Source organism: Heterodontus francisci, chromosome 34 (genome assembly GCF_036365525.1).
Source record: "Heterodontus francisci isolate sHetFra1 chromosome 34, sHetFra1.hap1, whole genome shotgun sequence".
NCBI lineage: Eukaryota > Metazoa > Chordata > Chondrichthyes > Heterodontiformes > Heterodontidae > Heterodontus > Heterodontus francisci.
In genome coordinates, this window is record NC_090404.1 from 3736103 (window position 1) to 3763329 (window position 27227).

Sequence of the window (27227 nt, forward strand, 5' to 3'; positions counted from 1 at the left end):
TGTGTGTCTCAGTGCTTTTCCAGTCACAATGATGTTTGAAATCTTCTCCCACAGACAGAGGCTGATTCCACATTCAAAGGCTGATGATATTCTGGTCCTGATGAATCGATTGACTGTGAGATCTTGATGTTTGGTTTGAGTTTTCTGTCTTTAAATCTTTGCCTTCTAACATGCTGTAAAAAGAATTTACAAAAGCTATCACCGTATGGGATAGAAATTCAGAAAAGACAATTCTAGTTTCTATGGAACGTTTTTTCTCTCTTGTTCCCCCAAAGCTATAAATCCCCATCCCACACACTCTCCCTCTTCCCTGTGCTGAAATCTAAACCCATTTCTTTCCTCCACTGCCAGTTTTCTCCCTCCCTCTACTCTGGCTGGGTTCAGTTCTCCAGCCCCTGTGTGCAGAATGAGAATCAAATCAATGAAAGCAAAATACTGCGGATGCTGGAAATCTGAAATAAAAACAAGAAATGCTGGAACCATTCAGCAGGTCTGGTAGCATCTGTGAAAAGTGAAGCAGAGTCAACTCCTCGGGTCAGTGACCCTCGGAACTGGTTATCAATGATTTTCTCTCCGAGTCACTGGGAGCCTGAAGACCCGCCCACTGTGTCGTCACCAAGATGTTCGCGCATGCGCTGTTCTTCACTCAGCCAAGATGGCGGTCGTTAGACTGGACCTGTTACCGAGAAAGAGCCCCGAAACTGCAAACGCAGGACCTAGAAGTTATTATTGGGGGGTTGCGGCCTACACCAGGGATTTCTGAAGCCTCCCCGCCCACCCACCCACCGGCACAATTCCTCCCCGGCGCCCCGCCGACTCTCACCCGTTGAAAAACTGTCTCCAGCATTCCCATGGCCCTGATCATAGTGACACTGCGCATGCTCCAGGTACAGTCCAGCGCCTGCGCAGTGGGCTCTGTTCAAAGTGCATTTGGAAACTGGGACCTGAAGCCCCCGCCCACTGGCTGCAGATGCGACTCACAAGCTCCTCCCCAGCGCGCCACAGGAATATATTAATTGCAATAATTGATTTAATTTGATGGGAATAGGTTAATTTATAAATTGAATCCTGTTTCTCTCATTGTATTTCCCAACTCAGATTCATGGCCTCATTTGTTTTCTTCCTCTGAGCCCCTGAACTCTCTCTGACAGGGTCATGTTACCGAGAGCTGATTGATTGTCCTGGGAAGCAACAGGAAGAAGCTCAGAGGCTGGAGTTAAACAGAAACTCATGGAGCTGTTGTGCAACACTGTACCAGTATTTTATTTTTTTATTTAGAGATACAGCACTAAAACAGGCCCTTCAGCCCACTGAGTCTGTGCCGACCAACAACCACCCATTTATACCAACCCCACAGTAATCCCATATTCCCCACCACCTACCTACACAAGAGGCAATTTACAATGGCCAATTTATCTATCACCTGCAAGTCTTTGGCTGTGGGAGGAAAGCGGAGCACCCGGCGGAAACCCACGCAGTCACAGGGAGAATTTGCAAACTCCGCACATATAAAATGATCACTGTCAGGGCTCTACTGTATGTGTGAAGACTCGAGTCCTGACAGTGATCATTTTATATTTTTTATATAAATACTGTATATTTGATAATCACTCAGCACCTTCTTGGTCTCTGCATCTCAGCTACTCACTGGATAAAGTTGCAAGTATTTCAACCTGTAAAGCAGGAGTCTATGTACAACGATATTTTCTGAGCCTTCGGGCAATTGCTGTGTTTATTTTAAACAATACAGATACTGGTACAGTGTGGTACAACCTGTCTGGGCACAGCTCCACGAGTTTCTGTTTAACTTGTGACCAAACAATCACTGACTTCGTGGCTCCAATCTTCATCTGTTTGAACAACCTTTCAAGTCCAATCAATGCTGTGCGTGTCCGACCTGGACCCGGCCCGATCCAAGCCTGAAAGCCGGATCCAGAAGAGTGACCCGACCCGACCCAACACATGTTGTCGGGTCCTATCGGGTTTGGGTCGGGTAGCAGGCCTTTAGGCTGGACAGCCAAGGGAGCAGCAGCTTCTGGAAGCAATCGCAGCCTTTGAGGGCTGCAACCTGAGGCTGTCAATTCTGGTGAGTGTGAACCCCTGGCAAATTATTTATCCTTTCACAGTGGAATCAATGTTCCTTTTATCAACAAAACACTTTAACATTTGTCAGTATTCCTAGTCTTGTACGAGTACCCCCCAAGTCTCTCTGAAAATCAACACTTAGCAAATTCACATCTTTTAAAAAATATTTGGCTTTTCTATTTTTACGACCAAAGTGAACAACTTCACATTTCCCTGCATTATACTCCATTTGCCATCTTGTTGCCCACTCACTTAACCTGTCTATATCTCTTTGCAACCTCTCTACTTCCTCCCCGCAGCTTACCTTTCCACCGAGCTTTGTATCATCAGCATCATACAGGGAAACTTCAGCGTCAAGTGGACCAGGTGTTTAAGAATCATAGAATCATACAAGTTTGCAGCACAGAAAGAGGCCACCTGGCCCATTGTGTCCTTGCCAGCCAAAAAATGAGCCACCCAGCCAATTCCACCTACCAGCATTTGGTCTGTAGCCCTGCAGGTTACAGCACTTGAGGTGCATATCCAGACACCTTTTAAATAGGTTGAGGGTTTCTGCCTCAACTACCCTTTCAGGCAGTGAGTTCAAGACCCCCACCACCCTTTGGATGAAAAATGTTTTCCTGATCTCCTGTCTAATCTTTCTACTAACCACTTTAAATCTATGCCCCCTACTCACTGACCTCTCTGCTAAGGTAAACATTCTAACCAGGCCTCTCACAATTTTGTACGTTTCAATCAAATCTCCCCTCAGCCTTCTCTGTTCCAAGGAGAACAACCCCAGCCTATCCAATCTTTCCTCATAGCTGCATTTCTCCAGTCCAGGCACATCTTTCAGGATGACTTGCCTGAAGACAGGAGCGGCGGCAGCTGGCGGACCTGGGCGGAAGCTGATCCGGAATGGGAGCTGTAAAAAAGAGCGCGGGGCTCAAGGCCCTCACTTACCTGAAGATAGGAGCGGCGGCGGCTGGCGGACCTGCTCTCTCTCTCGGCGCGCACTGAGACTTACAGTGATCTCACGGGAAATCTGGAAGGTGATTGGTTGGGTGAGTAGCAGCTGTTAATGTATTTAAATAGCTTAAAAAGTAAGGGGAAAGTTTTTTTTTATTAAAAAAACCTCTGGTGATAAGGTGAGTACTACTAAAGTGTTTTATTTTTAAACTCAGTGCAACTTATTAAGGATTTTAGATTGTAGTGGATAGAACAAGGCCCCGAGTGTAATTAGCATTTTTAATTAAGGGTAATTAATCTAAGGGTAAGTCATGACAGGAGAACTCAGCCCCGTAATATGCTCCTCCTGCGCTATGTGGGAAATCAGGCATGCTTCCAGTGTCCCTGACGAGCATGTGTGCAGGAAGTGTGCCCACTTGCAGCTACTGGCTACCTGCATTATGGAGCTGGAGCTGCAGGTGGATTCACTGTGGAGAATCCGAGATGCTAAGGACGTCATGGATAGCATGTTTAATGATGTGGTCACACCGCAGGTAATGGCAGCACAGGCAGAAAAGGGATGGGTGACCACCAGACGGAGTAGTAGGCGCAGGCAAGTAGTGCAGGAGACCCCTGTGGCCATCTCCCTCTCAAACAGATATATCGCTTTGGATACTGTTGGGGGGGATGACCTCCCAGGGGAAAGCAGCAACAGCCAAGTCCGTGGCACCACAGAGGGCTCTGCTGCACAGCAGCGGAGGAAAAGGGGTGGAAGAGCTATAGTGATAGGGGATTCTATCGTAAGGGGTGCAGATAGGCGTTTCTGTGGCTGCAAAAGAGGCTCCAGGATGATATGTTTCCTCCCTGGTGCTAGGGTCAAGGATGTCTCGGAGCGGCTGCAGGACACTCTGAAGGGGGAGGGTGAGCAGTCAGAGCTCGTGATACACATTGGTACCAACAACATAGCTAGAAAGAGGGATGAGGTCCTGCAACAAGAATTTAGGGAGCTAGGGAGCAGATTAAAATGCAGGACCTCAAAGGTTGTAATCTCAGGATTACTCCCTGTGCCACGTGCTAGTGAATATAGGAACAGGAGGATAGAGCAGATGAATGAGTGGCTGAGGAGATGGTGCAGGAGGGAGGGCTTTAGGTTCCGAGATCACTCTGTCTGTTTCTGGAAAAGGTGGGAACTGTACAAGTTGGACGGTTTGCACCTGAACCAGAACGGGACCAACATCCTTGCTGGGAGGTTTGCTAGTGCTGTTGGGGGGCGTTTAAACTAATTTGGCAGGGAGATGGGATACAGAGTGGAGGTACAGTAGGGGGTGAGGCACAACCAAATATAGAAGGGAAACTGAGTCAGTCTGGAAGGCAGAGCAAATATAGACCTGTAAAGGCACAAGTGAAAAATGCAAGGCTGGATTGCATAGACTTTAATGCAAGGAGTCTTACTAATAAGGCAGATGAATTGAGGGTATTGATCAGCACATGGGATTATGATATTATTGCTATCACAGAGCATGGCTGAGGGAGGGGCAGGACTGGCAACTCAATATTTCAGGGTATCGAATCTTCAGGCGTGATAGGGGAGGGGATAAAAGAGGAGGCGGTATTGCACTGTTGATCAAGGAGTCAATTACTGCAGTAAGGAGGGATGATATTTATTTTTATTTTATTTTATTTTTTTATTTAGAGATACAGCACTGAAACAGGCCCTTCGGCCCACCGAGTCTGTGCCGACCAACAACTACCCATTTATACTAGCCCTACAGTAATCCCATATTCCCTATCACCTACCTATACTAGGGGCAATTTACAACGGCCAATTTACCTATCACCTGCAAGTCTTTTGGATGAGTCTTAGAGCGTTCCTCAAATGAGGCCTAATGGGTAGAACTTAAGAACAAAAGGGGGGCAATCACTTGGCTGGGCGTGTACTACAGGCCTCCAAATGGTCAGGGAGAGATAGAGGAACAGATATGTAGGCAAATCTCAGAGAGGTGTAAAAACAATAGGGTAAGAATAGTAGGGGATCTCAACTTACCTAATATCAACTGGGAAAGTCTTACTGCAAAAGGCTTAAAGGGGAAGGAATTCTTAAAATGCATACAGGAGAGCTTTTTTGAGCCAGTACTTAGAAAGTCCAACAAGAGAAGGGGCAGTACTGGACCTAATCCTGGGAAATGAAGCTGGACAAGTGGTCGAAGTATCAGTCGGGGAGCATTTCGGGGATAGTGACCATAACTCTGTAAGATTTAAGGTAGTTATGGAAAAGGACAAAGATGGACGGAAAATAAAGTACTGAATTGGGGGAAGACCGATTTCAATTTGATAAAACAGGATCTGGCCAAAGTGGACTGGAGGCAGAAACTTGTAGGAAAGTCTACATCAGATCAGTGGGAGGCATTCAAAGAGGAAATAGTGAGAGTTCAGAGCCAACATGCACCCATTAAGGTGAAGGGTAGGACCAACAAGTACAGGGAACCCTGGATGTCAAGGGATATAGGGGATTGGATCAGGAAACAAAAGGAGGCTTATGGCAGATTCAGAGTGCTGAAAACAGCGGAGGCATTAAAGGAGTATAGAAAGTGTAGGGGGGGTACTTAGAAAAGTAATTAGGAGAGCGAAGAGGGGACATGAAAAAACATTGGCTGTCAATATAAAGGAAAATCCTAAGTCGTTTTATCAGTATATTAAGAGCAAGAGGATAACCAGGGAAAGAGTAGGGCCCATTGGGACCAAAATGGCAATCTGTGTGTGGAGCCGGAGGACGTAGGTGAGGTTCTAAATGATTACTTTTCATCTGTTTTCACTGTGGAGAACGACGATGTAAGTGTAGAGATCAGGGAGGGGGATTGCGATATACTTGAACATATTAGCATTGAAAGGGAAGAAGTATTAGATGCTTTTGCGGGCTTAAAAGTGGATAAATTCTCAGGCCCAGATGAGATGTATCCCAGGCTGTTGTGTGAGGCAAGGGAAGTGATAGCAGGGGCACTGACACAAATTTTCAGATCCTCTCTGGCCACGGAAGAGGTGCCAGAGGACTGGAGAACAGCGAATGTGGTACCATTATTCAAGAAGGGTAGCAGGGATAAACCAGGTAATTACAGGCCGGTGGTTGCAACATCAGTGGTTGGGAAACCATTGGAAAAAAGTCTGAGGGACAGGTTTAATCTCCACTTGGAGAGGCAGGGAATAATCAGGGATAGTCAGCACGGCTTTGTCAGGGGGACATCGTGTCTGACTAACTTGATTGAATTTTTCGAGGAGGTGACTAGATGTGTAGATGAGGGTAAAGCAGTTGATGTAGTCTACATGGACTTGAGTAAGGCTTTTGATAAGGTCCCGCATGGGAGATTGGTTACGAAGGTAAGAGCCCATGGGATCCAGGGCAATTTGGCAAATTGGATCCAAAATTGGCTTGGTGGCAGGAAACAGTGGAATGGTTGAGGGTTGTTTTTGCGAGTGGAAGCCTGTGGCCGGTGGTGTACCACAAGGATCGGTGCTGGGACCCTTGCTTTTTGTAGTGTACATTAATGATTTAGACATGAATATAGGAGGTATGATAAGTAAGTTCGCAGATGACACGAAAATTGGTGGTGTCGTAAATAGTGAGGAAGAAAGCCTTAAATTACAAGATGGGCTGGTAAAATGGGCGGAGCAGTGGCAAATGGAATTTAATCCTGAGAAGTGTGAGGTGATGTATTTTGGGAGGACTAACAAGGCAAGGGAATATACAATGGATGGTAGGACCCCAGGAAGTACAGAGTGTCAGAGGGACCTTGGTGTACTTGTTCATAGATCACTGAAGGCAGCAGCACAGGTAGATAAGGTGGTTAGGAAGGCAAATGGGATACTTGCCTTTATTAGACGAGGCACAGAATATAAGAGCAGGGAGGTTACGATGGAGCTGTATAAAATGCTAGTTAGGCCTCAGCTGGAGTACTGTGTACAGTTCTGGGCACCACACTATAGGAAGGATGTGATTGCACTGGAGAGGGTGCAGAGGAGATTCACCAGGATGTTGTCTGGGCTGGAGCATTTCAGCTATGAAGAGAGACTGAAAAGGCTAGGGTTGTTTTCCTTAGAACAGAGGAGGATTAGGGGGGGGACATGATAACCAGGGAAAGAGTAGGGCCCATTAGGGATCAAAGTGGCAATCTGTGTGTGGAGCTGGAGGACATAGGTGAGGTTTTAAATGATTTCTTTTCATCTGTTTTCACTGTGGGGAACGATGAGGGGCATTGATTGGTGAGATAGGAAGAGACTTTTTCCCTTAGCGGAGGGGTCGATAACCAGGGGGCATAGATTTAAGGTAAGGGGCAGGAGGTTTAGAGGGGATTTGAGGAAACATTTTTTCACCCAGAGGGTGGTTGGAATCTGGAATACACTGTCTGAAGTGGTGGTAGAGGCAGGAACCCTCACAACATTTAAGAAGTATTTAGATGAACACTTAAAACGCCATAGCATACAAGGCTCCGGGCCAAGTGCTGGAAAATGGGACTAGAATAGTTCGGTGCTTGATGGCCAGCACAGACACAATGGGCCGAAGGGCCTGTTTCTGTGCTGTATGACTCTATGACATCCTTGTAAATCTCTTCTGTACCCTCTCTAGTGCAATTACATCCTTTCTGTAATGAGGTGACCCGAACTGCACACAGTACTCAACGTGTGGCCTAACCAGTGATTTATACAGTTCTAGCATAACCTCCCTACTCTTATATTGTATACCTTAGCTAATAAAGGAAAGGATTTCATATGCCTTCTTAACCACCTTATCAACCTGTCCTACCTTCAGGGATCTCTGGAGATTTACTCCAAGGTCTCTCACTTCCTCTACACCTCTCAGTATTCTCCCATTAATTGTGTATTCCTTTGCATTGTTTAACCTCCCAAATGCAATGCCTCACACTTCTGTGCATTGAATTCCATTTGCCACTTTTCTGCCCATCTGACCAGTCCATTGTTATCATCCTGCAGCCTCCAGCTTTCCTCCTCACTATCAACCATACGGCCAATTTTTGTGTCATCTACAAACTTCTTGATCCCCCCCCCCCTATATTTCCATCCAAATCGTTAATATATACCACAAAAAGCAGAGGACCCAGTATTGAGTCCTGCGGAATGCCACTGGAAACAGCACTACAGTCACAAAAACACCCATCAACAATTACCCTTTGTTTCTTGCCAGTGAGCCAATTTTGTATCCACCTTGTTAAATTTCCCTGGGACCCATGGGCTTTTTTTTTAAACCAGTCTGCCATATGGGACCTTGTCAAAAGCCTTGCTAAAATCCATGTGGACCGTATCAACTGCACCACGCCCATCCATCTTCCTTGTTACTTCTTCAAAAAATTCGATCAAGTTAGTTGGACAACTTCTTCCCTTAACAAATACATGCTGACTATCCTTGATTAATCCGTGCCCTTCTAAGTTATCCCGTCTCTCAGAATTGATTCCAATAATTTGCCCACTACTGAGGTTAGACTGAGTGGCCTGTAATTATTTGGTCTATCCCTTGCTCCCTTTTTATACATAGGTACAATGTTATCTAAGTTTGCTAATGATACAAAGCTCGGTGAAAAGGTAAGCTGCGGGGAGGATGTAAAGAGGCTGCAAAGAGATATAGACAGGTTAAGTGACTGGGCAACAAGATGGCAAATGGAGTGTGGAAGTGTGAAGTTGTTCACTTTGATCGTAAAAATAGAAAAGCAGAATATTTTTTAAAAGGTGTGAAACTGCAAAATGTTGATGTTCAGAGAGACTTGGGGGTACCTGTATAAAGACCGCACAAAGTAAACACACAGGTGCAGCAGGCTATTTGGAAGGCAAATGGCATGTTCGTCTTTATTGCAAGGGGATTGGAGTACAGGAATAAAGAAGTCTTAGTAAAATGGCACAGGGCTTTGGTGAGACCTCACCTGGAATACTCTGTGCAGTTTTGGTCTCCAAATTTAAGAAAGGATATGCTTGCACTGGAGGCAGTGCAGCAAGGATTTACTAAATTGGTCCCTAAGCTGAGTGCTGTTGTCCTATGAAGAGATGCAGAGTAAATTGGGATAATATTCTCTGGAGTTTAGAACATAAGAACTAGGAGCAGGAGTAGGCCGTCCGGCCCCTCGAGCCTGCTCCGCCATTCAATAAGATCATGGCTGATCTTTTCGTGCACTCAGATCCACTTACCCGCGCTCTCACCGTATCCCTTAATTCCTTTATTGTTCAAAAAGATGTCTACCTTAGCTTTAAAAACGTTTACTGAAGTAGCGTCAACTACTTCACTGGGCAAGGAATTCCATAGATTAACAACCCTCTGGGTGAAGAAGTTCCTTCTCAATTCAGTCCTAAATCTGCTCCCTCTAATCTTGAGGCTATGCCCTCTTGTCCTAGCTTCACCTGCCAGTGGAAACATCCTCTCTACTTGTATCTTATCTATTCCCTTCATGATTTTATATGTTTCTATAAGATCCCCCCTCATTCTTCTGAATTCCAATGAATATAATCCCAATCTACTCAGTCTCTCCTCATAAACCAACCCTCTCAACTCCGGAATCAACCTAGTGAACCTCCTCTGCGCCCCCTCCAGTGCCAGTACATCCTTTCTCAAGTAAGGAGACCAAAACTGCACACAGTGCAGCCTCACCAGTACCTTACACAGCTGCAACATAACCTCTCTGCTTTTAAACTCAATCCCTCGAGCAATGAAGGACAAAATTCCATTTGCCTTCCCAATTACTTGCTGCACCTGCAGACCAACCTTCTGCGATTCACGCACAAGGACACCCAGGTCCCTCTGCATAGCAGCATGCTGCAACTTTTTACCATTCAAGTAATAATCCTTTTTACCGTTACTCCTACCGAAATGAATGACTTCACATTTATTAACATTGTATTCCATCTGCCAGACCTTTGCCCACTCACTCAATGTATCTATGTTCCTCTGCAAAGTTTCACAGTCATCTGCACACTTTGCTCTGCCACTCATCTTAGTGTCATCTGCAAACTTTGACACCCTACACGTGGTCCCCAACTCCAAATCATCTATATAAATTGTAAATAATTGCGGTCCCAACACCGATCCCTGAGGCACACCACTAGTGACTGATTGCCAACCAGAATAGCACTCATTTATCCCCACTCTCTGCTTCCTGTTAGTCAACCAATCCTCTTTCCATGCTAATACTTTACCCCTAACGCCATGCATCCTTATCTTATGCAGCAGTCTCTTGTGCGGCACCTTGTCGAAGGCCTTTTGGAAATCTAGGTACACCACATCCACTGGGTCCCCAGTGTCCACCTTGCTCGTAATGTCTTCATAGAATTCCAAAAGATTTGTCAAGCATGACCTGCCCTTCATGAACCCATGCTGCGTCTGCCCAACGGGACAATTTCTATCGAGATGCCCTGCTATTTCTTCCTTGATAATAGACTCAAGCATCTTCCCCACTACAGAGGTTAAGCTAACCGGTCTATAATTCCCCATCTTTTGTCTACCTCCCTTTTTAAACAGTAGCGTCACATCTGTTTATGTTTATGTTTAGAGATACAGCACTGAAACAGGCCCTTCGGCCCACCGAGTCTGTGCCGACCATCAACCACCCATTTATACTAATCCTACACTAATCTCATATTCCTACCACATCCCCACCTGTCCCTACCACCTACCTATACTAGGGACAATTTATAATGGCCAATTTACCTACCAACCTGCAAGTCTTTTGGCTTGTGGGAGGAAACTGGAGCACCCGGAGGAAACCCACACAGACACAGGGAGAACTCCACACAGGCAGTACCCAGAATTGAACCCGGGTCACTGGAGCTGTGAGGCTGCAGTGCTAACCACTGCACCACTGTGCCGCCCGATCTGCTGTTTTCCAATCTGCTGGGACTACCCCAGAGCCAAGCGAATTTTGGAAAATTACCGCCAGTGCACCTGCTATTTCTCCCGCAATCTCTTTTAGTACCCTGGGATGCATTCCATCAGGGCCAGGAGACTCATCAATCCTTAGAAGATTGAGAGGCGATCTAATTGAGAAAAATGAACATATGAATTAGGAGCAGCAGTAGGCCACTCAGCCCTTCGAGCCTGCTCCGCCATTCAATAAGTTCATGGCTGAACTGATTACTCCACATTTCCACCTAGCCCGATAATCTTCCACCCCCTTGCTGATCAAGAATCTATCTACCTCTGCCTTAAAAATATTCAAAGACTCTGCTTCCACCGCCTTTTGAGGAAGAGTACTCCAGAGACTCACGACCCTCTGAGAGAAAGAAATTCTCCTCATCTCTGTCTTAAATGGGTGACCACTTATTTTAAAACAGTGACCACTGGTTCCAGATTCCCACACAAGGGGAAACATCCTTTCCCCATCCACCCTGTCAAGACCCCTCAGGATCTTATATGTTTCAATCAAGACATACAAAATTCTGAAAAGGCTTGACGAGGTAGAAGCTGAGATATTGTTCCCACTGGTCAGGGAATCTAGAACACGGGGACACAGACTCAGTATGAGGGGCCAATCATTCAGGACTGAGATGAGGAGACATTACTTCACTCGAAAGGATTGTGAATCTTTGGAATTCTCTCCCTCAGAGGATTGTGGGTGCTCCATCATTGAATACATTTAAGGCTGGGATAGATAGACTTTTGGTCCTACAGGGAATCAAGGGATATGGGGAGCGGGCAGGAAATTGGAATTGAAGTCCAAGATCAGCCATGATCGTATTGAATGGCGGAGCAGGCTCGATGGGCCATTTGGTCTACTTCTGCTCCTATTTCTTGTGTTCTTGTGTTAGCAGTCCTCCAATCTTCTGGCACCACACCTGCATCCAGTGAGGACTGGTCAATGATAGACAGACCTTCTGCTATTTCCTCTCTGGCTTCTTTTAACAGCCTTGGGTACAGTTCATCCGGCCCTGGTGATTTATCCACTTTCAAGGATACTAATCCCATTAATACGTACTCTCTCCCTATGTTGATTACATCCAATACTTCACACCCCTTTTCCTTAACTACAATATCGTCCCCCTCTTTTGTGAAGACAGATACAAAGTATTTATTAAGAACCATGCCAACATCTTCCGTCCCTACACAAAGGTTACCTTTTTTGTCTTCTATGGGCCCTACTCTTTCCTTAGTTATCCTCTTAATGTGAATATATTGATAAAACATCTTTGGGTTCACCTTGATTTTGCCTGACAATATTCTTTCATGCCCTCTATTAGCTTTCCTAATTTCCTATTAGATTTCACCCCTCCACTTTCTATATTCCTCCTGGCTTTCTGTAATATTGAGATCTCGGTGTCCGACATTAGCTTTCCTTTTCTGTTTTATGTTACCCTGTAGGCTCCTTGACATCCATGGGGCTCGACATTTGGCCGTCTCACCCTTTTTCTTTGTGGGAACATGTTTACATTGAACCCTTTGAATGTCTCCCACTGTTCTGACACTGATTTACCTTCAAGTAGCTGTTTCCAGTCCACTTTCACAAAATCACTCCTCAGCTTAGCAAAATTGGCCTTGCCCCAATTGAGAACTCTAACTCCTGTTCTTGTCCTTTCCATAATTACATTAAAACTGACTGAATTATGATCACTACCACCAAAATGCTCTCCCACTGCCACTCCTTCCACCTGCCCAGCTTCATTTCCTCAAACTAAGTCTAAAACAGCGCCCTTTCTTGTTGGACTTGCTACATACTGAGCAAAAAAGTTCTTCTGAATGCACCTCAAGAATTCTGCTCCCTCAATTACTTTCACACTAAAACTATCCCAGTTAATATTGGGCTAGTTAAAATCCCCGACTATTACTGCCCTATTGTTTTTGCATTTCTCAGAGATTTGCCTGCATTTATGCTCCTCTCTCTCCCTCCGAATGTTTGGGGGTCTATAGTACACTCCCAGCAGTGTGATTCCCCTTTTTTATTCCTTAGCTCAATCCATCTGGTTTCATTTGATGAACGTTCCAACATATCATCCCTCCTCACAGCTGTAATAGTTTCCATGAGCAAAATTGCCACTGCCCCTCCTTTATTATCCCCCTCCCTATCTGAAAACCCTGTAACCAGGAACATTGAGCTGCCATTCCTGTCCCTCCTTAAGCCATGTTTCTGTAACAGCTATGAAATCATACTGCCACGTGTCCATCTGTGCCCTCAGCGCATCTGCTTTATTTGCTATACTCCTTGCATTGAAGTAGATACCCTTGAGAACTGCCAAACTCTGTTTTTCTAACCTTTGTTTCTTCTGCCTTCCAGATTCATCCATTAATTTTTTTGCCTTCCATTTTCATTTCTCATTTTGTCCCAACTGAGCCTACCCTCAGGTCCCCATGCCCCTGCCAAAGTAGTTTATACCCTCCCCAACAGCATGAGCAAAATGTCCCGCAAGGAACTCAGTCCAGGCTCTGTTCAGGTGCAACCTGTCCGACCTGTACAGGTCCCATCTCCCCCAGAGCCGGTCCCAATGTCCCAAGAATCTAAAGCCCTCCAACCTTTCACTTTCCTCCTTTAAGACGCTTGAGTAAACCTCCCTCTTTGACCAGGCTTTTGGTTATCTGACCGCAGATCACCTAATGTAGCTCGGTGTTAAATTTTGCTTTATAACATTCCTGTAAAGAGCCTTGGAATGTTTTATGACCTTAAAGATGCTATATAAATACAAGTTGTTTTTGAGGGCTGGAATCATTTGGGCACAGATGAGACACAGGTTCAGGATGGACATCCTGGTGCATCATCGACCACCAATAATAATTATATAACAGATCGAGGATTCGGGAAATGGAAAAATGCTCCTCAATTTGATGCATAAACCAAATTAATTTTTTTCTGAGGCATAAAGTGTGACCCAAGTCACGTTAAACACATCCTTGTGATACAAAGCCTCATCATGTGGGACGAGTGGGTCCTTACTTGATGAGAGAGACAAGGGAAAGTCTTTCCTGTGATGTATGGCCTCTTTGACCATAGTCACATTAGGTATAACTGGAATCTGTCGTACTGGTGCCATTGATTGTGCTTTGGGTGGATCCCATTGAATCCTATCCATAGCAGCTTTCCTGGTGAGGAAATCTGCCTGGTTATTACCATCACCCTCTTCACTAACTCCTGCTGCTGATGTACCTTCACCTTACAAATAGCAATTTGTCCTGGACACTTCCCAGCAATATCCCAGATCATTGGGAGTTGGGAGTGGTGGGTGAGCGGTTTCCTTTCTGCTGTGGAGAAGCCGTGTTTTTGCCAGAGAGGTAGATATTCTGTGAGGGAATTACAACCAAAGGAGCTTTCAGAATAGATGGTGATTCTGTCAGTAATGGTTTGAAGGGCTGTGAGCCAGCTGGATTTTTACGACATTCTGGCAGTTTTCATGGTCACTTTCTGGTGTCGGCCCCAAAAATTACCAGATTCATTCAGCTCAGTTTCACAACCTACTTTTGTGTTTTTTTTCCCTCTCTCTTCTGCTCCCTTTTCCTTGTTTTAAATTCATTTTACAGGGAGCTCAAAACAAATATCACTTCAACATCTGACAGTCATTCACTTCATTGGGATGTGAATATCATCAGCCTTTGAATATGGAAGGGAAAAGCACTATTCACAGTGGGGAGAAACCGTACCCATATTCTGTGTGTGGACGAGGCTTCAGCCATTCATCTGGCCTGTCGAGATACAAGCGCAGCCACACTGGGGACTGTGGGAAGGGATTCAATTACCCTTCTGAACTGGAAATTCACCAGTGCTTTCACACTGGGGACAGACCGTTCACCTGCTCTGTCTGTGGCAAGGGATTCACTGATTTCTCTGTCCTGCTGAAGCACCAGCGAGTTCACTCCAATGAGAGACCTTTTAAATGCCCAGACTGTGGGAAGTGCTATAAAAGCTCCTGGGAACGGATGACCCATCAACGTGTTCACACTGATGAGAGACCGTTAAGGTGCTCTCACTGTGGGACGGGGTTCAGGCGATTAGCTGACCTCACTGTACATGAGCAGAGTCACAGTAGGGAGAGGCCATTCACCTGCTCCGTGTGTGGGAAGGGATTCACTTAGTCATCCCACCTGCGAGTTCACAAGATACGGCAGGGATTGGATTCTACTGTTATTGCTGTTGTTGATCACATCCAGGACTGAACCATGGTCATTCTGACATAGAAATCATAGAACCATTGAAATTTATAGCACAGAAGGAGGCCATTCGGCCCATTGTGTCCAGGCTGGCCAACAGGTGGCCATCCAGCTTAATCCCACTTTCCAGCTGTTGGCCTGTAGCCTTGTGGGTTACGGTACTTCAGGTGCATATGCAAGTACCATCCTGTCAGACAGTCAGGGTTTGTTTCTGCTGATGCTACTAATTCCAATAACTGAGCCGGAGTTTAATATTCTAGGAAACTGAAATAAATCAGCTTTGTTCTGAACACATTGTTGTAGATTTTTGTCTTTCCCACCTGAGTGTTTAGCATCATGTGGCTGGAGCTCAGAAAGGACAATCTGGGGGAGGATCGTACGGCAGGAACAGAACTTCAGCCTGGACACAGTCCTTCAGGGACACACTGAGAGGGACAAACAGCATTTTGGTCTTTCTCATCTCTCTTCACTGACAGCAAAATCCCCGTTAATCCTGAGGCCTGTAAGAAATGTGTCCCAGCCGCTGTCTTCCATGGTTCAGAGCTCCTGAGCACAGAACAGAAGGCTCCTTTACAACTATGTTTAGAGTCAAGAAGAACAACGGTAAATGCTGGAAACGTGCTAACAAATCAGAGATTGGTGCAAAACTGTGATCGGTTCCTGACTGAAAGTGATCCAGCAGGTTTCAGTTTCCAGCCTAAAATTGACTATCAATATCCTCCATTGAAATGGAGCAGTCAAATGAGCTCCCTTTCCATGATGTACTAGTTGAGAAATCTGCTAAGGGGTTCTCTACCACGGTCAACTGCAAACCGACCTTTACTGGTCAATACATGCGTTGGAATTCTTACAGTTCCACACGCCACAAGATTGGCCTTATCAGCATCCTTGTAAATAGGGCCAGAGCCATTTGCTCACCATGAAAGCGTGATGCTGAAATAGGTCGAATCAAAGGCATCCTGCGTGATAATGGCTACGGTGATCACATCATTTTTCGCTGTATATCACCCATTTTCGGTCCTGAAAAATGCACAGTCCACCTCAAATTACCCTGGAAGAGTAACCTATCCCAAAAATTTGAGCAACAGGTGAAGATAGCTGTTTCACGTTGTTATTATGCAGTAGCAACATGTGTGCTGTTTGCCACAAACAGGATGCTGCTGTCAAGCCAAAAAGACGTTCTGCCTATCACACAAATGAGTAATGTGATATATGAATTTCAATACTAATGTGATGCTAGGTATATAGGCCATACCTCCCAAAGACTGGCAGATCGTATCAAACAACATATCCCTTCTGCTGTTCGCAGTGGTCAAGGTACAGGCATACCCAACCAACCCATGCTTGCAAACCTCAAACACAGTGTCCAACTTTAGATGTGATTCTGCAATTGGACAAATGTGCTCTCTAGCGGCACTTGCTTAGCAATAACCTGCTCAGCGATGCTCAGTTTGGGTTCTGCCAGGGCCACTCAACTCCTGACCTCATTACAGCCTTGGTTCATACATGGACAAAAGATCTGAACTCAAGCAGTGAGGTGAGAGTGACTACCCTCGACATCAAGGCAGCATTTGACTGAATATGGCATCAAGGAGCCTGAGCAAAACTGAAGTCAATAGAAATCAGGGGGAAAACTCTTCGCTGGTTGGAGTCATACCTAGCGCAAAGGAAGATGGTTGTGGTTGTTGGAGGTCAATCATCTTAGCTCCAGGATATCACTGCAGGAGTTCCTCAGGGTAGTGTCCTCGGCCCATCCATCTTCAGCTGCTTCATCAATGACCTTCCTTCAGTCATAAGGTCAGAAGTGGGGATGTTCACTGATGATTGCACAATGTTCAGCACCATTTGTGACTCCTCAGACACTGAAGCAGTCTGTGTAGGAATGCAGAAAGACCTGGACAATATCCAAGCTTGGGCTGATAAGTGGCAAGTAACATATGCGCCACACAAGTGCCAGGCAATGACCATCTCCAACAAGAGAAAATCTAACCATCGCCCCTTGACACTCAATGACATTACGATCACTGAATCCCCCGCCATCAACATCCTGAGGGTTACCATTGACCAGAAACGGAACAGGAGTAGCCATATAAATACTGTAGAAACAAGAGCAGGTCAGAGGCTAGGAATCTGGCGGTGAGTAACTCAACTCCTGACTCCCCAAAGCCTGTCCACTATCGACATGGCACAAGTCATGGAATAGTCTCCACTTGCCTAGATGGGTGCAGCTAAACAACACTCAGGAAGCCCAACACCATCCAGGACAAAGCAGCCCGCTTGATTGTTTGTGATGGGGTGCCATTCACTCTCTCCACCACCGACACACAGTGGCAGCAGTGTGTACCATCTACAAGATGCACTGCAGCAATGCTCCAAGGCTCCTTCGACAGCACCTTCCAAACCCGTGACCTCTACTAACTAGAAGGACAAGAGCAAGAAATGCATGGGAACAGCACCAGCTGCAAGTTCCCCTCCTAGTCACACACCTGACTTGGAACTATATCACTGTTCCTTCACCTACACTGGATCAAAATCCTGGAACTCCCTTCCTAACAGCACTGTAGGTGTACCTACCTCCCATGGACTGCAGCGGTTCAAGAATGCAGCTCACTACCACCTTCTCAAGGGCAATTAGGGATGGGCAATACATGCTGGCCTAGCCAGCGATGCCCACATCCCATGAATGAATTTAAAAAAATCCTCCGTGAGCTAAGAATGATCTGACAACCAATTTAAGATTGTCAGTAGGGATAACAGTGTGGCACATTTGCGTGTACTCGAAGCTACATATATTTGCAGACAAAAAGAACGTGTCCACACATTGCGACTGTTTCAACTAAACAAAATAAGTGACAGCTGGTTCATTCCTCAGGGCAATGCTTTGACCAATCAAAGTCAAGCTGCCTGGTTTAAATTTCAAATAAGCTGGACAGTTAACTCAGTCACCAGAAACTGGTGCATTCTCCATGGCAACGTCTATATCAATCAGAGTTCACTTGCCAACCAATCAGCACTCTCTTCTCATACTGTTCTAATTAAAGGTTAACTTTGCTTCTCTCTCCACAGATGCTGCCAGACATGTTGAATATTTCCAGCACTTTTTGTTTTTAGCTCAAGTTGAATTAATCATGTAAATGTGGGGAGTGTGGGAACAGATTCATTTGCCGTTTGAGCGGGAAACCCATGGATACAGTTATTTCAATCAGATCACAGCAAATTATATCCATTTATGACCTGAGGCAATCAATGAGAGGCTGTTACCCAGCATTCCAGGCGGAAGTGAATGTACCCAATTCACACTGACAGCTCAGTGCACAGGCGCAAAACTGGTATGTCTCTGGAGCATGAGCAATGTCACTTTGATCAGAGCTGTGCGAAGGCTGGGACCGCTTTTACAGCGGGTGAGAGTCAGCGGGGCGCAGGGGAGAAATGGACGCGGCGGGTGGGTGGGGAGGTTTCAGAAACACCTGGTGTAGGCCGCAAGCCCCGAATAAGAACCCCCAGGTCGCGCGTTTGCAGCTCTGGGCTTCTTCCTGTAACAGGCCAAGCGCCGCCATCTTGGCTAAATGAAGACCAGAGCGCATGCGCTGCCATCTTGGTGACAACACAGAGTGGGCTCTCAGTGACCAGGAGAGATGTGATTCTCACTCTGCACATAGGGGCTGGAGAACTGATCCCAGCCAGAGCTGAGGGAGGGAGAAAACTGGCAGTGGAGGAAAGAATGGTGCAATGGGTTTGTATTTCAACACAGGGAGGAGGGAGTGTGTGGGACGAGGATATACAGCTTTGGGGGAGCAAAAGAAGAAAAAATGTTCCATAGAAATTAGAATTGTCTGTTCTGAATTTCTATTCTGCCCTGACAGTGATAATTTTTGTAAACTCCTTTTACAGTGTATGAGAAGGGCACGATTTGCAAACTCAAACCAAATGTCACATGAAGTCCTGACAGTCACTCAATTCACCAGGACCTGAATATCATTGACCTTTGAATGTGGAAGGAAAAATGTTTGTCTCTTCTGTCTGTGGGAAAAGATTTTAAACATTAGTGCTGACTGCAAAAGCACTGAGACATACACACCCGAGTGAAAGTGCTTCAGTGCACTGACTGTGGAAAGAGCTTTAACAAGTTACACAGCCTGAAAAAACATCGCAACATTCACAGCAAGGAGAAACGGTACACGTGTTCTGTGTGTGGACGAGGCTTCAGCGGATCATCCAACCTGTAGAGACATACGAACCCGAGCACCATGGAGAAACTTTGGAAATGTGGGGACTGTGGGAAGGGTTTCAGTTACCCATCACTGCTGGATACACATCGCCGAAGTCACACTGGGGAAAGGCCATTTACCTGCTCCGTGTGTGGGAAGTGATTCATTGAAGCATGCAGTCTTTTGAAACACAAGCACATTCATACTGGGAAGAGACCATTCACCTGCTCCATTTGTGGGCAGGGATTTAATCAGTCGTCCACCCTGCTGACACACCAGCGAGTCCACACTGGGGAGTGGCCATTCATCTGCTCAGTGTGTGGGAAGGGATTCGACCGGACATCCCACCTGCTGACACACCAGCGAGTTCACACAGGGGAGAAGCCGTTCACCTGCTCCGTTTGTGGAAAGGGATTTAATAAATTATCCACCTTGCTAATGCACCAGCGAGTTCACACTGGGCAGAGGCCATTCACATGCTCAATGTGTGAGAAGGGATTCATTAATTCATCCCTCCTGCTCCGACACCAGCACAGTCACACTGGGGAGCAGCCGTTCATCTGCTCTGTGTATGGGAAGGGATTTACCCGTTCATGGAGTGTCATTGAACACCAGAGAGTTCACTCTGGAGAGCGGCCATTCACTTGCTCAGTGTGGGAAGGGATTCACTCGTCCATGGAGTGTCATTAAACACCAGCGAGTTCACACCGGGGAGAGGCCATTCACCTGCTCTGTTTGTGGGAAGGGTTTTAATCAGTCGTCCACCCTGCTGAGACACCAGCGAGTTCACACCGGGGAGAGGCCGTTCACCTGCTCTGTTTGTGGGAAGGGTTTTAATCAGTCGTCCACCCTGCTGAGACACCAGCGAGTTCACACCGGGGAGAGGCCGTTCACCTGCTCTGTTTGTGGGAAGGGTTTTAATCAGTCGTCCACCCTGCTGAGACACCAGCGAGTTCACACCAGGGAGAGGCCGTTCAGCTGCTCCGTGTGTGAGAAGGGATTCACTGATTCATCCCACCTGCTGAGACACCAGCGAATTCACACCGGGGAGAGACCTTTCGCCTGCTTCATGTGTGGGAAGGGATTTACTCGGTCATCCCACGTGCTGAGACACCAGCGAGTTCACAAGTGAGTGCAGGGTTTGGATTCTGCTGTTATTGTTGCTGTTAATCACATCCAGAACTGAATCTTGACTGGAAGCCTGTTTCCAAGTAGGTTTCCACAAGGCTCAGCACGAGGCTGCTTTCTTTTCGTGGTTATATATCAATGATATAGACTTAAATGTAGGGATTATGATAAGTTTGCAGATAACACAAAAATTGGTCCTGTGGTTGATAAAGAAAAAAGCTGTAGACAACAGAAAGATATCAATGAGCTCGTCAGGTGAGCAGAAAAGTAACAAATGAAATTCAATCTGGAGATGTGTGAGGTAATGCTTTTGGGGAGGACAAACAAGGCAAGGGAATATACAATAATATGGTAGGATGAAAATGTTGAAGGACAGAGGGACCTTGAAGTGCATGTCCACAGATATCTGACGCAAGCAGGTCAGGTATATAAGGTGGTCAAGAAGGTGTAGGAATTACTTTATTAGCCAAGACCTAGAGTATAAGAAATGGAAGGGTTGTGAGGCAACTCATGATGGTATTGAAGGAAACGGACCTCCTTTGCACTGTTTTTAATTTTTGACTTGGTGCTGTTTGAAACTGTTTGGTAATGTATTTTTTACAGATTTTTATGAATAAAGTAAATTTTGGAAATAAAAAAAAAACCTAGAGTATAAGAGCCTCCGTCGAGTCCTTCGAGACGAGTAAAACTCCCGGAAGCGATGGCTTACCGGTTGAGTTGTATTCGGCCCTGTGGGACTGGGTCGGCCCGGACCTGCTGGAAGTATACGAGAGTCTGCTCCTGGCCGGCAGCATGTCAGAATCCATGAGGAAAGGCATCATCACCCTCATCTGCAAGTGGAAGGGGGAAGAGGGCAGAAATCAGAAATTGGCAGCCCATCTCACTGCTTAATGTTGACTACAAGATTCTGTCCAAAGTCATAGCCAGTCGAGTCAAGTCTGCTCTGGAGTTGGTGATCCACCCTGATCAGACCTGTACTGTACCCGGCAGGAAGATCTCCGATAGTCTCGCACTACTCAGGGATACGATCGCCTATGTACGGGACAGGAGAGTGGACACCTGCCTCAACAGCCTGGACCAGGAGAAGGCTTTTGACAGGATATCGCACACCGACATGATGGACGTGCTTTCCAAAATGGGGTTTGGGGAGGGAATCTGCAATTGGATCAAACTGCTCTACACAAACATCAGTAGCGCAGTCTCAATCAACGGGTGGGAATCGGAAAGTTTCTCGATCCAATCTGGAGTCAGACAGGGCTGTCCTCTCTCCCCTGTCTTGTTTGTTTGCTGTATTGAACCCTAGTTGAGTCTATTAGGAAGGATGCGAGCATAAGAGGGGTGACAATCCCAGGCAGTGGAGGCACTCAGGTTAAAACCTCCCTGTACATGGATGACGTTGCCGTCTTCTGCTCGGATCCGCTGTCTGTGCGCAGACTGATGAGCATCTGCGACCAGTTCGAACTGGCCTCGGGAGCCAAAGTTAACCACGGCAGAGCGAGGCCATGTTCTTTGGGAACTGGGCTGACCGATCCTTTGTCCCCTTCACCGTCAGGTCAGACTACCTGAAGGTGCTGGGGATATGGTTCGGAAGGGCCGGAGCGTGCACCAAAACCTGGGAGGAGCGAGTCGCCAGGGTACAACACAAGCTGAGCATGTGGGGGCAGAGATCTCTCTCCATTGTGGGTAAGAACATGGTCATCAGTTGCGAGGCGCTCACGTTGTTGCTGTATGTGGCGCACGTCTGGCCCATACCCCACTCCTGCGCCGTGGCAGTCACCCGAGCCATTTTCCACTTCATCTGGGGATCCAAAATGGACCGGGTCCGGAGGAACACAATGTTCAAATCTCTGGATAAGGGCGGGAAAAATGTACCCAACGTCACCCTCATCCTGATGACTACCTTCGTGTGCGGCTGCATCAAGCTGTGTGTAGACCTCCAGTACGCAAACTCCAAGTGTCACTACGTGCTGAGGTTCTATCTGTCCCCGGTGTTGCGAAGGATGGGCCTGGTCACATTGCCGCGGAACGCTCCATGCAGTTGGACTGTGCCGTAACACCTATCCTTCATGGAGCAGTTTCTGCGGAAAAACACCTTTGACCACCAATCCATCAGGCAGTGGTCTGCACGGAACGTCCTCAAGGCCCTACGGGAAAAGGAGACGGTGGATCCTGTCGGATGGTTCCCCGAGCACACCGCCAAAGTCATTTGGCGGAATGCCTCATCACCAGAACTTTCAAACAAGCACCAAGATGTAGCTTGGCTGGTGGTGAGAAGAGCCCTCCCCGTCAGATCCTTCCTGCACGCCCGAAGTCTCACCCCCTCCGCACAATGCTCTCGCGGTGGCTGTGGTGGGGAAGAGACGGTTGCCCACCTCCTTCTGGAATGTGCCTTTGCAAAGCAGGTGTGGAAAGAGATGCAGTGGTTTTTGTCAAGGTTCATCCCAAGCAGCTCTGTAACACAGGAGTCTGTGCTCTACGGGCTGTTCCCAGGGACGCACACCGAGACAAACATCAACTGCTGCTGGAGGGCTATCAATTCGGTGAAAGACGCCCTTTGGTCTGCCCGAAACTTGCTGGTCTTCCAGCGCAAAGAGTTGTCCACCACCGAATGTTGCAGACTGGCACATTCCAAGGTCCAGGACTACGTGCTGAGGGACGCACTAAAGCTTGGGGCAGCCGCAGCAAAGGCTCAATGGGGAAAGACCACAGTGTAAGGTTCCCCCACCAAGCTGGACTGAGGGGCTGGATCCATGGGAAACCCCTCGAACTGTATCGTTAATATTCTCAATTGCTGTAAATGTAAAACTGTAATTGACATGACAATTGTGAAACAGAAGGGTTGGGAAGAAACTCATGACAGTATTGAAAGAAACTGATCTCTTTTGCAATGTTTGTATTTTTTGGTGTGGTTTGGAAACTGTTTGGCAATGTAATTTTTACAGATTTTTATGAATAAAGTATATTTTGGAAATAAAAAAAAAATACCGTATTACTGGTGGAATACTGAGAAGTGTAGAGCAACAGAGAAACCTTGAAGTGCATGTCCACAGATCCCTGAAGGTAGCTGGACAGCTGGTTACAAAGATAGGGGATACTTTTCTTTATTAGACAAGGCATTGAATATAAGAGCAGCGAGTATTTCTAGCAGTTTCTGTTGATAAAAGGTCACAGATCTGAAATGTCAACAGTTTTTCTCATGAAACTAGAATTGTCTGTTCTGAATTTATGTCCTGTACTGACAGTGATGATTTTTGTAAACTCCTTTTAAAGGGGATAAGAAGGGGAGGATTTACAGATGGGAAACTCAAACCAAGCATCACATCAAGATCTGACAGAGTCACTCGATTCAACAGGACTTAAATATCATCGGCTTTCGCGTGTGGAGGGAGAAATGTTTGTCTGTTCTGTCCGTGGGAAAAGATTTTAAACATCAGTGTGACTGGAAAAGCACCGAGACACACACACCCAAATGAGAGTGTTCCAGTACACTGACTGTGGAAAGAGCTTTAACCAGTTACACAGCCTGAAAAAACATCACAGTATTCACAGCAGGGAGAAACTGTACATGTGTTCAGTGTGTGGACGAGGCTTCAACTGATCATCCAACCTGGAGGGACACAAGGACACCTGCACCACAGAGAAACCATGGAAATGTGGGGACTGTGGGAAGGGATTCATTTGCGCAGGCCAGCTGGAAACTCATCGGCGTATTCACACTGAGGAGAGCCCGTTCACCTGCTCCATTTGTGGAAAAGGATGTAATCAATCCTCCACCCTGTTAACACACCAGCAAGTTCACACTGGGGAGTGGCCTGCTCCCAGGTGTGGGAAGGGATTTAATCAGTCTACCCTGTTAATGCACCAGTGAGTCCACACTGGGGAGGCCATTCACCTGCTCCGTTTGTGGGAAGGGATTCACACATTCATCAAACCTGGTGAGACACCAGCGAGGTCACGATTGACTGGAAGGGTTCGATTCTGCTGTTATTGCTGCTGTTAATCACATCCAGGACCAAACCTGTTCATTGATAGTTGGGATTTGTTTCTGCTGACAATAACTCCTATAACTGGGCTGCAGTTTAATATTCTAGATAAATGTCTGTGTTTGAGTCCAAGTTTATTAGGGAAATGGGAACAGGAGTCAGCCATTTAGCCCCTCGATCCTGTTCTGCCATTCAATGAGATCGATCATGACTGATCTGCAACCTAACTCCATGTACCCAGATATTATTTTGATACCAGCTTCCCCAGACTGTTGTAATGTGATTTTAAAAACAACTGTCACCTACATTGTACCTTTTAAGGTAGGAAAGCGTCCAAGCTGCATCTCAGAAGCTTAAACTGAAATCAGACAAAAACTGTTACGGAGCTAAAGAAGGGGATATTAGGAGGACTGACTAAAAGCTTAGTCAAAGATGTAGGTTTTTAGGAGGGTCTTAGAGGAGTGATGTGGACTGGCAGAGAGGTATATGGAGGGAATTCCAGAGTTTCGGGCCGATAACTGAAGGCACAGCCAATGGGACAGAGAGAGTGAGGGATGTATAAGAGGCCAGAGTTGGAGGAAGTTCAAGATATAGGGAGGGGCGAGGCCTTGAAGGGACTTGAACCCGAGATGAGAATTTTAAATTGGAGGCATTGGTGGACCTGGAGCCATTGTAGGTCAGTGAGAACAGTAGTGATGGATGAGTGGGACTTTGTGATGGTTGGGGTAAAAGGCAGCAGAGTTTGGATGAGCTCAAGTTTAAGCAGGATGGAAGTCAGTGAGAAGAGCATTAGAATAGATAAGCAGGCTGACAACACAGAAGCACTGGAGGGGTCAAGAGAGATGGTGGTGAGGTAGAGATGGGTGTCATCAGTGTACATGTGGAACCTGATGTCATGTCTTCGGATGATGGCACCATGAGGTAGCAGATAGATGAGGGATAGAAGGGGCCATCAATAGATCCTTGGGAGACTCCAAAGGTAATGGGGTGAGAAGAGAAGCCATTGCTAGAGATTCTTTGGCTCTGATTGGATCTGTCTGAGTGAAGCCAAGTGAGGTCAGTCCCACTTAGTTTGTAGTAAAAATATTGTTTATTAGCTTGTAGTCCAGTTATTTGTAATTATCAAGTAATTAAATTATATTAATTGATTAACCTAATATATTCTCTTAATTGTCATCAATGTTGGACACTGTTCCCATGTGACTGCACCTTCATCTGTGAAGATGTAGCTGCATTCGTGTCTGACAGGTGAAACATACCACATGGCCAAGGACTACGTGTAAAACTAGTTTGTGTTTCAATCACAGAGTTATTGCTGTGAAGACAGTCATGGTTGAATAGTCCAGTGTCTGGATACAAACTCCCTAACCATTAAATCGTATCAGCTATACCTGATACATAAAACAACTGTCAGAGCCTTCAGCCTTGAGTTCTGTGTTTTAAATTAGTTACTTCTTTTAATAAGACATTAACTTGTTAATTGCACAGTAATGCCTTTAAAAAACCCATCAATTTCTTTCGAATTATATAACAGCCCTAATGTATTACCTGGGTTCTGTAAGCTTAAGAATTAAGTTCTGCAATTAGTTTTGTAGTTATGTAGTCTTTTTCCTTTTGCTCTTGGTACTTATGACCCTGTATTCATTGAGTGTATCCTGCTGTAATTCGTAATTGTATCTTGCTACCTCATCTTTACGCAGATTGTCTTTACATGCTGCTTTCAAACATGTTATGTGTAGATTTTATGTATGAAGTATTTTTGTAATTTCTGTATTAATTTGAGGCTGTGTAATGTGCCATTGTATAATGATGAGTACTGCATATTATAAGGCACCGTATTATCTTAATAGAAAACCATTAAATTCAATGAAAGGACTAAACAATGCTGTAATGAGGGGTACTGTTCCGCAGGTGACACACCTGAGGGAACCAATCAAGCTGCAAGTGACTGCCACTCTAAAGAACCAATCAGAGACTGATCACTCACTGCCTGAACCAGAGGCTGGGAACGCCACTAATCATGAGCATAGCCAGTGCACCAGAAAGGGTTAAAAAGACTAGGTGCCAGTAACACGGTGCGCAGAGTGTGAAGTTGGAGACTGCATACTCAAAGTGCCAGAGAGAGGAGACCATGTGTCAAGTTGCACCCAAGGCTGAATCAGGAGGCAAGACTCGCATTGTGTCAGTGAAGTCATAACCTAACTTCTGATAAGTATTACTTTTGTTGCTTAATAAATGTTTCCTGATATTACAACACCAGATTATCTCTTATTGTCTGCATGGTTATAGTCTCAAAAGGACAATTTAATATGAATTGGGTAAAGATTCACAGAGTGAGAGTTAATAAGACCCAGATCTCTTACAGAAGGGATTCACTCTGTCATCCCGTCTCACTGAACATCAATTTGTTCACACTGATCAGAGACCTTTTACATGTTCTGACTGTGAGAAGGGCTTTAAAAAAAGATCTGCTGAAACACCACTGCACTCACACTGGAGAGGTCATTCATTTGCTTCATGTGTGGGAAGGGATTCACTCCTGCTGAAACACCAGCGAGTTCACAAGTGACTGCAGAGATTGGATTCTGCTGTTATTGTTGCTGTGAATCACATCCAGAACTGAACCATGTTCATTCTGACAGTTGAGGTTTATTTCTGCTGATGTAAATAACTGCTATAACTGGGCTGGAGTTTAATATTCTGATAATTCTCAAATAAATTAATGTTGTTTCAAACACACACTTTGTTGGGTCCTTAATTTCTCCAAGATAACAGTAG

General features: G+C 45.9%; 2 protein-coding genes and 1 long non-coding RNA gene across 6 annotated transcripts; 2 read left to right on the forward strand and 1 right to left on the reverse strand.

The window, feature by feature from the left end:
- On the reverse strand, positions 1-875 carry LOC137348923 (uncharacterized). The gene is made up of 2 exons (XR_010969137.1): positions 824-875; positions 1-173 (listed from the first exon to the last, which is right to left on the reverse strand). It is a non-coding gene; the product is annotated as an uncharacterized lncRNA (long non-coding RNA).
- LOC137348921 (zinc finger protein 501-like) lies at positions 622-27131 on the forward strand. 4 transcript variants are annotated; one of them, XM_068014157.1, is made up of 4 exons: positions 622-2086; positions 2903-3128; positions 19022-20466; positions 23737-27131. In XM_068014157.1, exons 3-4 carry the CDS (start codon positions 19910-19912, stop codon positions 23741-23743), a joined length of 564 nt encoding a protein of 187 aa, XP_067870258.1. In that variant the 5' UTR covers positions 622-2086; positions 2903-3128; positions 19022-19909; the 3' UTR covers positions 23744-27131. The 4 variants fall into 4 exon arrangements, with proteins under 4 accessions (XP_067870258.1, XP_067870260.1, XP_067870261.1 ...); XM_068014159.1 differs by having other exon boundaries at positions 2908-3128; XM_068014160.1 differs by lacking the exon at positions 2903-3128.
- On the forward strand, positions 14582-15055 carry LOC137348458 (zinc finger protein 239-like). Its single transcript, XM_068013765.1, has one exon. The coding sequence runs from the start codon at positions 14582-14584 to the stop codon at positions 15053-15055; it is 474 nt and encodes a 157-aa protein (XP_067869866.1).
- Positions 27132-27227: the final 96 nt, after the last annotated feature.